The sequence below is a fragment of the Bufo bufo genome, chromosome 9, assembly GCF_905171765.1.
Source record: "Bufo bufo chromosome 9, aBufBuf1.1, whole genome shotgun sequence".
In the NCBI taxonomy this organism is placed as follows: domain Eukaryota; kingdom Metazoa; phylum Chordata; class Amphibia; order Anura; family Bufonidae; genus Bufo; species Bufo bufo.
The window spans coordinates 205,602,023-205,620,135 of NC_053397.1; the positions used below are offsets into that span (position 1 = coordinate 205,602,023).

General features: G+C 44.7%; 1 protein-coding gene across 2 annotated transcripts in view; it reads left to right on the plus strand.

Annotated features, from left to right (window-relative positions):
* Window positions 1-16,708, plus strand: part of DDAH1 (dimethylarginine dimethylaminohydrolase 1) — a 118,610-nt gene extending 101,902 nt beyond the window's left edge. For both annotated transcript variants that reach the window (XM_040407916.1, XM_040407915.1), the window contains 5 exons: window positions 8,142-8,241; window positions 11,129-11,202; window positions 12,822-12,941; window positions 15,566-15,709; window positions 15,827-16,708. In XM_040407916.1, coding sequence (XP_040263850.1) covers window positions 8,142-8,241; window positions 11,129-11,202; window positions 12,822-12,941; window positions 15,566-15,709; window positions 15,827-15,943 — 555 coding nt within the window. In that variant the 3' untranslated portion in view covers window positions 15,944-16,708. The remainder of the gene's footprint in view (window positions 1-8,141; window positions 8,242-11,128; window positions 11,203-12,821; window positions 12,942-15,565; window positions 15,710-15,826) is intronic.
* The last annotated feature ends 1,405 nt before the right edge of the window (window positions 16,709-18,113 follow it).

An 18,113-nucleotide genomic window follows, 5' to 3' on the forward strand; every position in this document is an offset into this window, starting at 1 on the left:
GTTTTGAGATCCGGCAGAGGATCTCAAAACCGGAGGAAAATGCTTTAGTTTTGTCCCCATGGGGACAAAACTGAACAAACCAGAACGGAGTGCACCAGAATGCATTCCGTTCCGGTTTGTTGTGTTCCCATGCCAGACACAAAACCGCTGCAAGCAGACTGAACATGCCGGATCCGTTTTTTTCGGACACAGAAAAAAAACTCATTCTGCACCCATTTGCTTACAAAAGTTTTAGTGCCGGTATGTTCATTTTCAATATAATACAACCGGATCTGTTCTGAACAGATGCAGCCGGTTGTATTATTCAAACAAATGCGTTTTACTGCTGTGGTGAGATCCCCTGCCGGATCTCAAAAGCGGACAACAAAAAGACAGATGTGAAAGTAGCCCTTCTTCTCAAGCTGTCCGTACAATTACTGCCGTCCAAGGTCATGTTTTTTGGGCCTTTCCCTGACTCTGCCCTTGGTCATCAACCCTATTTTTCTCAGTCACGAAAGTTCTGGCATTGTCCCTCAGATGTTGCTATGGTTTTTCGGCATTGTACCAAGTAGACCAAGGGTCTTTGGTATTGTTTAAGAACAAAGCAAGTCTTCGGTTCTGCTGATGGTTGTTTTGTTCCTGAATTCTTTCACTTCATTTCAAGCGTATGTTGTTTTTTTTTTTTTCTTTTCCCCCAACTTTTTAAATGGTGGCGTCTAGTTTAATGTTACCCTCTTTCACAGGCTATTTTAGCACAAACAACGCAGCTGGAAAGGAGCCCCGATAGTGAAACCTAGCCCAGGAATTCCTGGTGATTGATACCGACTTTATCTCCAAGTAGCTTTATTTGCAATTTAATGACATATCTCGTATTCGGCAGTAATAATGGCCTAGGTTGAAGCTTCTATTTTCCCCCCACTTTCCCATACACTGTGGAATGACGAGAATGTGACAGCCGAGCTTTCAACAAGACTCATGAATTTTAAATACTTTTCTACTAGAAAATAGGACACATGGCGTGTGGTCATGGGTGGACGGGGAGCTGGCAGGCACTCTGGGTAGTTTGGGATATAGCTGGTGCCTAAAAAGATAATGAATTCTTGGCTTGACCAGGTGCATACTTTACCCAATGAGCATGTCCAGACAGAGAGGGGAATGTTTCTTTGCCCAATATTTAACAATTGATCATTTTGTAAAAGTTAGAGGAAAAGTATTCAGCGATGCACTTTCTCAGCATGCTTGTACAGATCCCCATTTCATGTCATCATCCTTATCAGACAGAATCTGCGCTGGTATTTCTAAGCTGAGCCTTGGTGCTGCCAGTAACACCATTATATAACTTTTCCTTTTTTTTTGACTTTAAGAATAAATTCTTGTGTATTTAGAAAAAACTAAGCTTGGCCACGTTGGATGGATTCATTGCTGCACTTAGGGTAGTGACATACATACATTTCTCAAAGTGTTTGTGTATATACATAATAAAAAATACTCATTGAAATTTTGTTAAGGTCCATGCAAGATGTAGGGCTGCGTTTTACATCTGCACTGTTAACTCCAGCAATCTTGATCATTAACTTCTATGGCAGTGTTGTGGACATGCTCTGTGACCTGTACAGGGGTCATTTTGCAGGGAGGGGGAAGAGATGAGCTATGACCATCATCTATTGTGAAATGAAGATCCTGGGTTAGATACATACTTGCAAACTCTCCCGAAATGTCCGCAGTGCCCTGAAGCAAGTGTACTTTGGAGTCTTGATGTTTGTGGGCATTTTCCCCTATTTCTATTATGCACTACTTTGCACTTTGAAGGGTTAACTTGCACTATGATTTATGCTGTTGTTTACACTTATACTGTTTTATATTGTTCAACTGCATTTTATAGGTTTATCGTAATATATCCTATTCATTTGAACAGTTATTGCACTGTATTTGTACTGCACAGCTAGCTAGTACTGAGAGACTTTGGGACTTTCGAGCCTGTGAACTGAGAAGCTAGCAATTTTTCAAAACTATAAAGGACTGTGCAGAGATAATTTGTGGAGGGAAAAAACAGGCACAGTGAACTTTTAAATGTCTGGTTTAGCTCTGTCAGATGGTTAGGTCTGGAAACTGATCAGTCATTCTAATTGACTTGTATTGAGGCTCAATAAGATTCTATGTCAGCCATGAATTATAACATTGTTGTTTGGGCTATGCTTCCCCAGCTTCACCCCTCCCATTAGAAGGTTCTGGATGAGTTGGAAACTGTTTAAAAGTAGAGCAGTCAGAGTTGTCTGCAGATAGGGACCAGTGTTTAATATGAGATACTCTGTCAGACTTCACGAGTGACCAGAAGAGGACGCCGAGACGGGGATAACCTGCCAGTGAACTGAGCCACAGACCCTGGGCCACCAGCCTTTTGTCAGGGTACCAGGCTTCTGAGAGAGAGAAGGACAGGTAGCTCAGGCCTTTCCTCAGCACAAAACCTTCTTCTGCCAGGGGGGAGATTGAAGAAGCCAGCTCAGTGCACTGCCTATATTGTTTTCAACTTGAGTTCCTCCAGTAAAGAAGCACTCTGTTTTACTGCAGACCTTGACTCTCTGGACTTATTTCCCATTGGCGTGCACCATGCCTTACCATCCCCTTGGAAAAGCAGAAACCTGTGACAACTCAAGTGTCTGGGGGACCCAGCGTAGGGTTGTAGCCACCTCCAACCTGATCAATACATGTGCAGGAGGCTCTTGGAAAAAGGGGAGACTCCCAGAAACCAGAAGTGCTGGCAAATCTCCCAGGTTCTGCATGGAGGGCTGTTATCTCCTGGCACTCTAAATGTTTGTGACACTGGGATGCTGCATCATTAGACTCAACCCCTGCTGCCCAAGCGTGCAATGAGGGAGCTAGGTTCTGTACAAAAAGGGGTGTGGTGATATATATCTAACGATTAGATACTGGTGACCTATTCTGATGATGGGTCATCAGTATAAAAATCTCAGAAAACCCTTTTAATTATAGGTATGATTTGAAATTAAAATGGGCATACGCTGTACACTGTGTTTTACAACTTTGCAAAGATATTGCATTACTTATCTTATACGGATCCTGAGTTACAGCCGGTGTTAGACCACAGCTGTATTCACAACAATGCTACGAGATCCAGAGCTGAAATCTTCTACTATTCTTACAGTATCTGTACAGAGCTTGTTGTGGCGATTTGCTTTCTGTACAGTTTGGACTAGGAACTGTCCAAAAAATACAAACTAGACTAGATTGTAGTATTAGGAAAAGAATACTGCAGTATAAACACTACAAAACACAATCTGTGCCCATTGACAAGCTTGTTGACTGTTTCCAATAGCAACCAGAAGAAATCTCAGTGCAGTTCTGGACTAATAATCCAGGCCTCCATACACATATTGGCAGCCGAACCTGCTCTGTTTTCCCCGGGATTGGTTGACAGTCTAATGTGTATGGGGAGCTCCCGACTGAAGCGGGTTGAATTTCAACACCTTTTTCTTCTCCAGGGAGAAATGTTTGGCAGTGGCTTTCTTCTCTATCCCATATATATATTTTTTATATGTTATCCCTAGTGCATTATAATGGGATGCTCCGGGGAAGCTTCCCCCTTTTCAATGCAATGCAGAGGGGTTGTCATAACAAGCGTATTTCCAGTCCTTGGGGTCAATGGTTAGGGATAAACATTCTTAGGAATGGCCTGTTGTGATCTATGTGTTGCACTAAACAATGGGGTGTTTGAGCTAGACACCAAGCATAGCCGAATTGCGCTGAATTGCAGGTCGTGTTTTCATTTCAACCAAGGTTATGTCTACTGTGTGGAAAATATTTGCCTGGGGTTACAGCTTCTGATGTCATAATCCAAAGCTGTGTTGACGGATGCTTCATAATTGTAACAGTTGTACGGGTGCAGTTTACTCGCGTGTGTGCACTTAAACCCTGAGCGCGCTCTGTCCTCCGCTCACCCTTTATGTTTAGACAAGCGGCAGACCTTGCGTGCAGCCCTCTCGCCTAATGACAGGAGAATGCCAGTGGGGTAGAGGCTCCAGCCCAGACTGACATCGGGTCATGTGTTTTCTGCATAATCATCCGCCGTGAGGGTACAAAAAATGATAGATCTGTGGCAACTGTAATTACCAGTGTCAATCCTTCAAGGTCCGGCTTATATAGCACTCTCCCTACAGCTAAATTAAATACAGCAGCAGAATAACTTGTTGAGTTTCAAAACAAAATATAATCTAATACTTGCTTACTACTTTCTTAAAGGCTATGTACACTTTTGGGGCAATTATTTTTATTTTATTTTTTATTATTGCATTATCCTCATTATGAGCTAAAAAAAAATTGCTTTTCAATTGGTCTTTATTAAAAATATGGAGCCCTTTTCTCTGTACAGAGCTGAGATGCTCTACTAGCAGGATCTGTATTTTTTTCTCTGCTCAGGGCTCCTTATCTCTGATCTCTGGCCTTCTAAACACTCATTATAGCTCTGGAGTTGGTGGTACCAGAGAGACAGTTTTCTACCCTCTGGAGGAGAGCTACTTTGCATAACTTTTCCCAGGGTGCATTGCCCTACCAGATGGATCTCCACAAGGAGAATCGGTACTTTCTGGAAGAAAAAGAAAACAACTGGAGGTATTGAACTGGGCAATCAGGGGAGGAGTCTTAATTTTTGCCCATAATATGTAAGAAGTGACTTTCCCCCCCCCCCCCCATATTGTAAAGAAATTGTCATATCTCTTTATAGTATGCTTGAGGCAGATTTATTAAACTTCCAGGCGGTTCCTCAGGTCCTTATTTGAGCAAGTGACATCTGAAAATGGACCTGAAAGGTGTTGTCCCACAAAAAAAAAAAAAAATGTCTCCCAGTATGAATGGGGCATGCATGCCCGCTCATGATCCATTCATCTTTATTGGACAGATGGAGATGGCCAGGCACTTCTGTCCCTCTCCTTGGCGCTCCCATAGAGATGAAAGGAGCAGCACCTCCACTTGGCGCCACGTTGCCGTCTACGCTTTGTTGCCCCCGATAATGAAGCAGTTCAATACTGTATATCCTCGCCGTTCTGATCGACATCTCAAGTTTGTTTCCAAACAACATATGAAGGAGAACCTCCAGTCTGGCAGCCTGACCCGCTGGAGACATGTGGAATGGGTTGTGCGACAGACTGGATTTTTACTGTGGAGCTGGACAACAGGAAATTCTTAGAAATGTCATTAACACGCATTTATTGCTTCTTTCCCAGAAACGGAGAAGCTCTGGCAGATACTCCGCGCCTCTCATCTACCTTCATAGACATTTTATAACTCAGGAATGTGTCTGCTTCAAAACTTCGGGATCTTTCTTTATTACTCATATTATTTTTCGACGCCGCTGCCGCAAGGTGAAATAAAGCTTCAAACCAGTTCGGATTAATCGGAATAACGTTGCAGCTTGTGCAAGGATATAGGCAGAATTAATACTCGGGAGAAGACTGATGTCATAGCAAGTTGTCCGGTCCTTCACAGAAGGGCTTCAGGGCCCCAAACCCCACTCTTTTTATAGGACTGCTGGAGATGGCCAAGTACAGCGTTCCACCATATCCATTAGTCCCATAGAGAATGAATGCTCGACCTGTTGCTCCATTCATACGGACGCACCCACTGATCAGATGCTTAGCACTTCTCCTGGGCATAGGGGTTATGTTGATATCTTAGCACAACTGTTTTAAAGGGAATCTGTGACCATTGACCGCCCCTCCCCCCGGGGCTAGATATCTGGCCTCTTCTTTTCGGGGAATGACAAAAATGATAGACATGCAACGATTATGTAAACCCTATAAAGCCTTGGGTCCTGACTGTACCCAGGTAAGATAACCTGTCAGGTATTCTTTTCAGAACCTGAGCTACCTCCTTACTTGATGCCTGTTTTTTTTCTTTTTAAATTCCGTGAAGTCTTCAGGGCTCTGATTATTTTTGGTGATGCAACGCGCCACGGTTGAGTATGGTGTAGGTTCTTTTGTAAATTTTCTCAGAAGCCCCATGCAGTCTCAGGCTTCTGTCAAATGTCAGCCTCGTATTTATGTCAACCTGCAGAGATGTGCAGGAGATATATGGCTGTGTTTACAGTCCTGCATATTTCGTTGCGCTTTTTGACATATGCCACCTAAGGCCCGGGGCGCTTGGAACAGACATTACAGAGACATTCATGTTTCTCGAGAAGACTTGGATGGCTGCTTCATTAATTGTCAGCATGAGTAAACAAGAACTTACGTCATTTAGTAGCTTCTTGCCAGTAGTCACTGCACAGGTATGAGGAACTGAATCCGGCTTCCAGAGTTCAGACACCCTGTGTAAAGACAATTAAGAGTCCTCAAATATTTTGCTATTAATCCTATTAAGTCCAAAATATTCCATCATCTTCTGAGCAAAGGTTCCACTTAAGTAAATGTCTTCAAATATTGCATCAGACAGAAAAAACAAATTCTCCAAAAGAAACGTGATCTGCAGAGTCTTCTAGCTCGTCACCTTGGCTTGGTGGGCCCTGGTAATTTTTTACCGGAGGTATGCTCTAAACAATTGAATAGAGGGATGCTGATTATGGTAGTAGATTTGGCTACTGATTTAGTCAGTGACTAATAGTAAATGTTCATTGTTTATCACTAGGCTGGGTCCAGACGTGGCAGGTATGCAGTATGGATTCCGCCCACAAAAATCTGCAGTAATTTACAAGACGAGTGGATGGGGCTTTCAAAATCCCATCCACATGGAAGGCATAGGATGAAGATTGATGGACTAAATGAGTCCAACTCTACGGTGATAGCTGGCAGGCGCATGGACACGACCGATGTGGTGATCAACTTTACAGCCTTTATTAAATATTAACCTAGACAGTGTGTTTCGGGGTACTCGGGACTCCTTTTTCAAGTTTTCAGTAGTCAAATAAGAAGTTCTGCCACAGCCATTAACAGCAGCTCCACCAGTTGGACTCACTTAGTCCATCAATCTTCATCCAAGGCTTGTTATACTCCTCCGGCTGTTTGGCCACTTCCCCTGGAGAACATACGGTGGCATCGGCTGCACTGATCTCTGCTTTTGTTTCATCTGCTTTCACATTGACATTCTCACCCTATTAGCCCCTTTCATCCACCTGAAAGTCAGTGCAAGCTGCCGATTTGCACCGTGGATTTCACCATTTGCAATGCACAAAAAAAATCTTCATTAGCAGCAAAACCTCAATGGAAATTCTTCAGAACTGACCCTTTCTGGTCAGTTTTCCAAAGAATGAGTGAAACTGGTTCCAGGTTAAATTTAGTTCCATTGTTCATAAGAGATTGAGGACTTGGTCATTTCTGGTTAAAGGGGTTCATAGAGCACAAACTTTGTCTGAAGACTGCAAACTTGGTGATGAGGTCCAGCTCCTGGAAGCCCCAATGATCCGCTGTTGGCTTCAGGAGAAGTTTGATTCAGCAGTACATGGCGACCATGTAATAAATGAATGGAGCATGAGCCGCTCTTACTTACTGGCTCTGCCTCTGAGAAGGTGGCCTGGACCCCTCTACAACGTCCATATGCTCTAACTGGGAGAAGGAGACTGGTTTTCTTCATGTATCGATGGTATAGGTTAATCATCCTACAAGAACTGCATGGTGCACTTATAAGAAATATAAGGTCAGGTTGGTGGGTCATGTCTTCTTCAGGTGACCTCAGCGGTTACTTGGAATCAACCATCTACTGAAGACCATTATTGGGATTTGTCAATAGCGGTGTAAAGTCCATGAGCAGGTTTAGGCATGTTGTAATTACTATAGATATCCAAGATCTACAGACGGGGACATATCTAAAGGCTCATGGGCCCTGGTGCAAGAGTTCAGCTTGGGGGGCCCCCCCTTCCCTCAGTACTTTGTGGCCAGGGGCAGGGAAGCACATAGCCTTCGTGCTGGCTGAGGCTAAAATTGAAACTGCCCCCCCAATGCCAAATTCTTGACCTAACCCCTTCCCTCCAGCCTGAGGTGTAACTTGACCAGCATGCACTTTCTATAATACTGATATCTTCTTATGCGGTACAGGGTTCTTTGGGCCTGGTAGCAACTGCTGCCCCCCAGTCTACAGATATCTGACATCAGGGGCTTTTATATGTCTGAAGCAAACATGCATTATAATCCTAATGACAAATCCGGTTGTATTTGCAGGTGGAGGCTGTGAAGAAAGCTCTGCAGGATCTGCAGATGAACGTGGTCGAGATGACTGATGAAACCGCCACTTTAGACGGTGGAGATGTGCTCTTCACAGGTGATATATCTGCTTGCATTTTTCACAATAAAGGCTATGGACCTTCGGGACAGTTTTTTTTATTTTTGCATTTCACTCATTTAGGGCTAAAAATCATTTTTCCAATTGGTCTTATTAATACTTTTCAGTAGAGATGAGCGAATTTCATATTTGGAAATTCGTTCACACTTCATTTGTTGGTAAAAGGTGAATTGCGTTATGGATTCAGTTACTACGAACCATAACGCAATTCTGTGACGGAATGTGTAACTGAAAGCCTTTAGAGGCATTCCGTTATTCATTCCGTCATAATAGAAGTCTATGGGCTGCAAAACGGATCAGTTCCGTTTCCGTTATGCAGGGGAGGACTCTTGTTTGTTGCGTCACAGGCCATCCTGAAGGTGGGGGGGGGGCTTGTTGCAGCGCCGGCCATCCTGAAGGGGTGGGGCTTGTTGCAGCGCCGGCCATCCTGAAGGGGTGGGGCTTGTTGCAGCGCCGGCCATCCTGAAGGGGTGGGGCTTGTTGCCATCCTGAAGGAGAGGGGGGTGTGACTGCTTGTATGGAGGTGAGGACGGCCATACTACACGGCAGGGGAAGGGAGGGGGAGAGGGACGGCATCGGGCCGCTGCCACAGCAGATCAGCGGCCCGATGGTTAGCCCCTTCCATACAGCGGTCCCTAAGGACCATGGCATGGAAGGGGTTATGTCTGCAGTTTGAAGCAGATTGTCAGCGGTATGTTACAGTTGACAGCAGAGGTCGCACTACGTTTTTTCCAGAAGAGTAAAAATATCCGAGGAGGAGTACGTATTTTGCGGTAATTAACATATATAATGCATAGGCCCACATAATGTTATGAGGCTGATATTTCTGCAGGGAAAAACCATTGCTAGTCTCCCATGCAGAAATAAATGTAGACAATTTTACATTTATCCAACCTCCTACACAGCGCCCGCCTGACGCTGCCATACACGGCACCCATTACACAGTTTACTATATACGCATTGCACACACAGCTCTGCTACATGTCCATTACACAGATAGAACTACTCATTACACACAGAAAACTGTACAATAGACTGGTTACACGGACATACCTCTGCTTTATACACACCTTCCATACATAAAGTACCTCTGCATTCTCCACCAGCACAGTCCTACACTGAGCCTGTGTTCCCCTAACTCCTCCCACACACATGACATCACCACAGGTCCTGTAACCACAATGTAGTCTGGAGCTGCTCTTGGTGAGAGAGATGCCCGTGAGGAGGGGGAGGGGCTTCTAGTGTGCCGAACCTGGCAGCTTCTGATACAAGGCTCCTGGTGGGGGGGGGGGAGATGGAGACAGTGCGCGCTCCCCTGTGCACACAGGAGGAGTTACAGAAAATCCATCAGATGACGGATTCTCTGTAAACTCGCTGAGAGGAGCCTGCTGTGCATAGGAAGCACGTGTCGGCTGTAGAACAAAAACGAAAAAAGATTAATCAGTGTAAATATTCTTATAATTTTTTTTTAGCAAAGCTGTATTCCAGGATTTTAACATTAATGGTCTGTACTCATGTGTTGGACCAATATCAATGAGATATTTATGGCCTATGCTGAGGACGGTCCATAGTAAAAAAAAATCCTGTAATATTGCTGGTCTCAAACTGAGAACATCTAAAGTTTCTGAACTGCAACGTAATATATGTGCAACATGCGCCTCCCCTTAGGGAATGCCGAGTGGTATAGTGCGGCTTAAAATGTCTGTGTCACGGTGCTCCTACCTGGATACGGCTGGACCCCAGGCGTTGGCTCCGAAGCAATAAATAGGGTTGAGTCCAGACCTTGTATGTAGTTGAATAGCAGCTTTACTTAGCATAAACGTTCTCCAAAACGGTTTACAAACTTTGTCTTGGTCCCAGCAGGCTTTAGCATTAAAGGGAACCTGTCGCCGGGATTTTGGGTATAGAGCTGAGGACATGGGTTGCTAGATGGCCGCTAGCACATCCGCAATATCCAGTCCCCATAGCTCTGTGTGCTTTTATTGTGTCAAAAAAACTATTTGATACATATGCAAATTAACCTGAGATGAGTCCTGTATGTGAGATGAGTCAGGGACAGGACTCATCTCAGGTTAATTTGCATATGTATCAAATCGTTTTTTCTCCACAACAAAAGCACACAGAGCTATGGGGACTGGGTATTGCGGATGTGCTAGCGGCCATCTAGCAACCCATGTCCTCAGCTCTATACACAAAATCCCGGTGACAGGTTCCCTTTAACACTGGCAGGCAAATTCGACCCTGCTACTCTTTTTCTCTCTGGCTCTGCTGTACTGACAGGCTGACTGTATGACTTGGCTTCTTCTTGTGTGCTGCACTTCTTTGTATGGTCTGTCTCTAGATTAGTCCAGGGAACTTTCCTCCTGGCTCCTGAGGCTCTAAGCTTTGGCCTCTATGGCCAGCAGAGCTTAAGGTGCTCTGGCTTGCGTGGGCACGTCTAGCAGAGACGTTCCCCCTGCACACCTGTCCCCTAGCAGGGGGTAAGCTAGACTAACACTGGTCCTGGAACCTTTCCTGCAGGAAGTTGTACTCGTCCACTACCCTCCACAGGGGAGGTTAAAATGGAATGGAAAGCTCCATTCTACCTAAGTACAGCTCTGCCGTGTTTGCTGCCACCTGCTGGTGAACCAGACACATTACATATAAACAGTTGCAAATATTAGAAATGTACAGTGTGGAGGACCTAGAATAAATACCGTACATAAGATGACATTATATTAGGTGATTAGAGATAGTAGCAGGGTGCAGTAGTGGTAACACCACTCTGGGGTGTTACATATGTAATAGTTCACTGCAATCAAAAAGCAGCTCGCCCAAGTAGATACACTAGGGGGCAGTGCTGAGTAACATGATTTTCTTTTCTCAGGGCGAGAATTCTTTGTGGGTTTATCCAAAAGAACGAACCAACGGGGAGCAGAAATTCTGGCCGACACATTTAAGGTAAGAATAATGCAGTGTACATATCTTGTATTTTATGGTATATGATACAGGGGGATTTCTGTAAGGAAAATAAAACAGTCACGTGTATGAATATCATTGACTTCCATTATAACACGTATGATGGTGCAATTCACTCCAACCAGAAAAGCCCATCTCATTAAGGTTAAAAGGGTTTTCCGATTTATTATAATTATTATATTTTTTTTTTTACTGATGACTCATCAGTATCTGATCAGTGGGAGTCTAACATGTGGAGCCCCCGACAATCCTGTGAGCGCCGCTGTCTTGTTACAGCTCACCAAGCACAGCGCCGTACATTGTATAGTGGCTGTGCTTGGTATTGCACTTGCTGCTCCTAGGCCATGTGACAGATGAACGTTTCGTCACGCGGCCAAGGAAAAGCAGAGAAAAGGCCACAGTGCTCACGAGTCCCGGGTGTCGGATCCCCACATTTAGTAAGAAAATCTCGGAAAACCCCTTTTTTTTATTTTATATACGTTTTTTTTTTTTTTCAGTGTAACCACGGCAGATATTTTTGCTGCAGTTTTGCAGAATTGCTATCGCAAAATGCTACAAAAATGGCGCATGTAACACCCTAAGGGCTCATTCACACGAACGTATTTTGTTTGCCTTGTCCGTTCTGTTTTTTGTTTTCGTTTTTTTGTGGCCCATATGCAGAACCATTCACTGGGGCCGCCAAAAAACGGAAATGACTGTGTGCATTCTGTTTCCGTATGTCCGTTCCGCAAAAAAAAAAAATAGAACATGTCCTATTATTGTCCACATTACAGACAAGGATAGGACTGTTCTATTAGGGGCCGGCTGTTCCGTTCCGCAAAAACACGGAATGCACACGGACATCATCCGTATTTTTGCGGAACAGTGTTTTGCAGACCGCAAAATACATACGGTCGTGTGCATGAGTCCTAATACAGTAAGACACAATGATTATTGTTTAAGGTTAAAGGGGTTGTCCAAGTTATCCTCAGGATAGGTCACCAGTATCAGATCGGCTGGGGTCTGACACTCGGCACCCCCGCCGATCAGCTGTTTGAAGAAGGCGCGCGCCGTGCCAGCGCTGCCTTCTCTTCATTGTTTACCTGCGCGCCGTTGCATCTGCAGTGGTGAGACGGTGTAATTACACCCAAGCCGTCCAGTTCATTTCAATGATACGGATCGCTTCTATATACTTGTAACGGCGCGCAGGTAAACAATGAAGAGGAGGCAGCGCTGGCACGGCACGCGCCTTCTCTTCAAACAGCTGATCGGCGGGGGTGTCGGACCCTAGACGATTTGATATTGGTGACCTATCCTAAGGATAGGTCATCAATAAATATAACTTGGACAACCCCTTTAAGGCGTCATGCACGCGGATGTGTGCAAATTGTGGATCCGCAAAATACAGATACCGTCTGTGTTGCATCTGCATTATGTCATACAAAATAATGGCTAAAACCGGTGCAAAATGGGCATAACGGATGCAAAAAATACAGGATCACATTTTTATTATTTTTTTTCTTTTTTTATTTCTCTTCTTCTGACGGATCAGAAGAATGGAAAACAAAACGGTGATGTGAACCCGGCCTGACTCCTAACATTAACATCTTCGGTTCTCACAGGATTACGCCGTGTCCACAGTCCCCGTGAGCGATAACTTGCATCTGAAGAGTTTCTGCAGCATGGCCGGACCAAACCTCATTGTCATCGGCTCCAGCGAGGCTGCTCAAAAAGCTCTTAAGGTATTGAGTGAGTTTATTAAGATGCTTGAAAGCCCCCGAGGACATTATCTGGTGGATTTTACTGTATCTATTACCGAATTCTAAAGCCGCAGCCAATTCGGGAGCTGAGCAGATATTTTCCTATGAATTCATTATTGGTGTAAGGCCTCTTGCACACGAACGTTGTGCATTGGGGACAGCAATTTGCAGTCCCCAATGCACGGGCAACGTCCGTGCGGCAGCCGGGACGTATCGAGACCCATTCAACTTGAACGGGTCTGTAATCCGTCCGAACCGCCAAAAAATATAGAACAAGTTCTATTTTTTTGCGGTGCAGAGGCACGGCCAGAAACCACACGGAAGCGCTCCATAGTGCTTCTGTTCCGCATCTCCGTGATTACCTATTCACATTGCATCATTGAAGGAGAACATGGGCCTTGGCTACTAAAGGCCAAAATGGCTGAACTTGGATCAATAATTTTTTTTGTTTAGTTGTGTTGGCTTTTTTGCCGGTGGTAATCCGACATGATGGTCCACTCCATGTCCGTGAAGTAGGTGGACACTCAATCATCGCATCCCTAGAAGCCTGCTCAAGAAGACCTATGGACAGTAATAAAAGATGATTCCCCCTCCCCATCTTCTAGAAAGGTTTCTTATGAAAATTTTTGATTGTGCTGTGGTGGATTTGGCCTCAAGACCATTAGTGAGGTCTGGTATGATATGTGGTGATAAGGCCAAGCTGGCATCCAGTGTTTTAGTTCATTCCTAAGGTTTCAAGGAGGTTCAGATCAGTCAACGTCTTACAAATCAAGCTCCGGGAAACATATTTACGGAAAGGGTATATCTTATAAAATGCAGCATTTTTCCCCTATAGGAACAGAGAAAGATTGTTTCTCCTTAATCCAGTTGGCTCTTCATATTCCTCCAGGTGGGTTCCTCTAGCACCCACCAAGCCCAAAGTTTTTGTCATGTTGCCAGATGGTGTTGTCTCATCCATCCCTCCAAGGAACATGTTTTCTGGTGCTCCAGAGTGTTTATATCACTGCAGCCGACCATTGACCTGGTGACACCAGGCTTGAGGGTACCATTTAAAACTATAGAAAACCAATCCGAGAAGTTCCCGATGAACATTTCTGGTGCTTGCCTTTTCCTGGAGTTAGTTTGGTGATGGAAGGTGGATTATTTTTTTTCCTAGCTCTTGAACACTCCCACTCTCCAAGCTGGTGGCCATATACCTTGCATTAGATGTGGGCCAAAAGCTCATTCAGCTGACTCTAATCTTCTGGACTTCCCCATAAGAGTGAACACTCAACATGTTCTTATTAGGGGGAGGGGAACAAGCTGCTGACAGGCACTTCTGGATTGGGCATGTTGAAACCTAATATATCTTCTTTCACCCCAACACTTGCTATCAGTGGAAAGTTGAGATACCTCCACCATACTCAGCCTGTCCAACCAAAGCGTGTTCGGCCAACTTTACTCTTAGTATATTGGCCCCTTAGCTCCTCATAACTCGCATGCTGTGTCTCCTAGATGATCTGAAAAATTTCCAAAACATTTTAGATGTATAGAGTTGTAAAAGCCAACCTTTCACCCCCGCCCTAGAACGTTACTTCCAAGTTGGAATGTTTCAGGAAAACAACTTCATTTCTCATCTGTCAAAACCTCTGGACCTTCTGACGCCGACACGGCGGACGAGCCATTGGATCAGCCCTGTTAGCTGGCCGAGTTGTGGTTTACTGCTGGTCTGCACAGTGTACACTGTATGACGGTTACATTGCACAGGTGATAGAAGTTTGGAGTCTTTCCTCTACCAGTGGGAGTGTGATCCACCAGTCAATGACAGACATGGAAAATATTAACAGGAAAGGTTTACCTCCACTGGGAGGATACAGATCAAAGAAGGTCAATGAGAAGCAGTGATGATCAGTACATGTTCCTCTGACTATATTCCATATGGATCAGGGTTCTCCAACCTATGGCTATCCATTTGTAGAAGTTGCACAACTACAACCTCTGGCATGCTGTGAGTTGTAGTTTTGTAACTGCTTCAACACCGCGTTATAAAGCTTGAGTCATATGGATCCATATGACTTGCATTAGAGAGAGTCAAAAGAACCAAAGAATGATGGCCCTCATTTATGAATGTGAGTTCACCTTGTTGGCGCGCCTCGTCTCTAGGGGTTCTCCGGGCATAAAGACTTTTTTTTATCTAACGCAAGGTTCATACCCGCCACTCCGCTCCTCCTCACTAGCTCCCACATATCCATGTTCTGGTCCCTGAGCTGTTTACATCTGGCGGTCCATGAGCATGGTCACATGCTCTGCTGCAGCCAATAACCGGCTTCAGCGGCGATGTGCCACTTGTTGGCACGTCACTGCTGAAGCCAGGTACTGGCTGCGGCAGAGCATGTAATCATGCCCATGGTAAAGTCTGGGGATCAGAAGATGGACATGTGGAAGGCAGTGCGGAGGACCAGGGTGGCAGGGAACAGGTAAGTATGAATCTTACTGCAGGCATTAGATAAAAAGTATTTACTCCTGGAGAACCCCTTTAAGTTTACGTGTTCTGAAGGATCAATAAATGTGCCCCAATGTGTCTGTGACCGAAACCTAGGATGAATGACGTTTGTGCTGTTTTGTAGACCATGCAGCAGATGAGTGATCACCGCTATGACAAGCTGACGGTCCCAGATGATCAGGCTGCCAACGTCATTTACCTGAACATACCCGGGAAAGGCCATGTACTCCTGCACCGAGCACCCGAGGAGTTCCCCGAGAGCGTGAAAGTAAGTCGCAGAGAACCTGATCATGCTTGGCGATCTATGAGGGGCGCTATTAAGGCCCATGTGCACCTGCATAATATAGCTGTATAATTGCAGTGAATTTTGGCCCCTCTTTTGCAGGTGTTTGAGAAGCTGAAGGAGCACATGCTGATCCCTGTGGCCAATTCTGAGCTGTCCAAAGTGGATGGATGCCTGACCTGCTGCTCACTACTGATAAACAAGTCGCCAAACCTCTGAGGGCGTGGACTCAGCACCCGTGCGGCCGGCAATAAGTGCACACCGCGGCCGCCTCGCCAATCTCCGTTACCTGACAATCCAACGCTACGAGAAATCCAGTCGAGGGCTAAAGTTACTCACAAATAGTGAAATCATTGCGTTAAATCACATTATTCATCCAAGAAACGCCTTAAATTCTCACACAGAGCCTGATCGATCATCCAGAATTCCACCATTTTATGAATTTGCTACAATTTTTACACAATTTGGGAAGGGGGTGGGGGGGGGGGGTCAATTGACTTAATGAGGGGAGATATATGTAAACATGTGCATGGTCGGGTTTCAAGCGCCATATTTGTGTAGGTCCACCCACTTTCACCAACACAAATGAGGGGCGTGACTTTCCCATCACAGCCAATGAGGGACCAGTACTTTAAACGGGATTTTGAGCAAAGTCAATTAAGTCTTCTTTTTTTGGTGGGGGACGGGACGCATGCAAAGTTCCACCAGGAACCTGACAATTGTCTCTCCAGTCTTGGCTGGTCTCGTCCTAGGGACCTCATGTATAAACTTCTTCAAGTATAGTGACCAAAGTCCAGCTTTTATTGTTTTGTATTGCCCTAAAGGGGTTGTCCATATTAGAAAAAAAGGGTCTGTTTCTATCTAAAACAGCGCCACTCTTGTCCATAGGCTATGATCAGTATTACAGCTCCCTATCAAAGCGAATAGGACTGAGCTGCAATACCAGACTTAGCCCCTGGATAAGAGGGGCGCTATTTCTGGAGGAAAAAAAAAAGACCCCACCTCCTTACTCTATATTTTTGGATCCTGATTGTTGACAAGTTGCAGCTCTTATATTTGAGGACCAATTTGAATAGCAGCACCCGTCATCCTAACACTGTGGGTGCAACTAATCCGCTGCCCAGGCAAACACCCCGTGAAAATCCATAATAACCTGGGATGCAATATAAAGTAATGGTCTGCATTTAGGCAATTATGGGCACAGCCCAAAAATGGCCACCTCCACTGTGCCTGAGCGCTTGGTGACGTCACATTGTATCGCATACGGTGGAGTTTATAGCCGTCTCTTTTCTTTAGTCTTATTGAATAGACAAGTTTGACGTTTTCTCAGATTAGGAATTTTAGCAAATTGTAGATGATTGTTTTTAAGAATTACCTGTGGTGCACGTGTTAAAAATCTCACCCTGTCTTATGGAGAATAAAGTGTCTGATCCGAATCTCTGAAATTAAACTTTGTATCTACAGTAAAAGGGACACGCTTTATTTATTTATTTTTACTACAACTGAAAGAAGGGGTTCTCCAGGATTAGAAAAACATGGCTGCTCTCTTGCAAAAATACCACCACCCCTGTTAATGGGTTGTTTCCGGCTCGGCTCCATAGGAGTCAATGGGACAGCGCTGCAATACTGCACACAACCTGAGGACAGAGGTGGTGCTGTTTTTTAGAAGAATACAGCTATGTTTTTGTTATCCTGGACAACCCCTTGAAGCACTGCAGAAAATCGGACTGTGATTATCGATATATCCTTTTTGTTTTTTATTGGATGTGGCTAGGCCGTCCTGATGGGTTGACTGACCAACTCGACCTGAGTTGGTCAGTCAGCCTCCTGACATGTCTGCTTTAGTCCAAAAAATTGCATTCCTCATAAAATAGCAATGCTGCAGCCCTTTTTTCATAGATCGTTGCATTGTGCTGTTCCTCTGCTATTCCTGTTGGAAATGTAATATTAAATTGATAGCTGGGGGTTACTATTCCCCTTGTCAGTAGGGTGTGTGCTTCTACTCTCTAATCAACTCTGACAGTGCCAGGCTGTGTAGCGACACAGACCCTGTTGACAAGAGGAATAGTAAACTCTAGTTGTCAATTTATTCGTATATTTCCAATAGGAATAAAAGAGGAACCGCATAGCGCACTGTTCTAAGGAAAGATGCCCTGCTGCTGTTATTTCTGGGGGAATGCAAGTATGTTCTAGAACAGTCAGTAGAGGTGACAGGTCCTCAAACTACAGTTCAATCGGAAACCAGTTTGCAAGACAAATTTTCCAACGGGTTGCATCTTGGCAAAGACATTTTTTATTTTATTTTTTCCACATACTGCATAAGATGCAATTCCAGACACAGCCAGTAGGCAAGAGTGGCGCTGTTTCTGGAAAAAAAAAAAAACAGGTT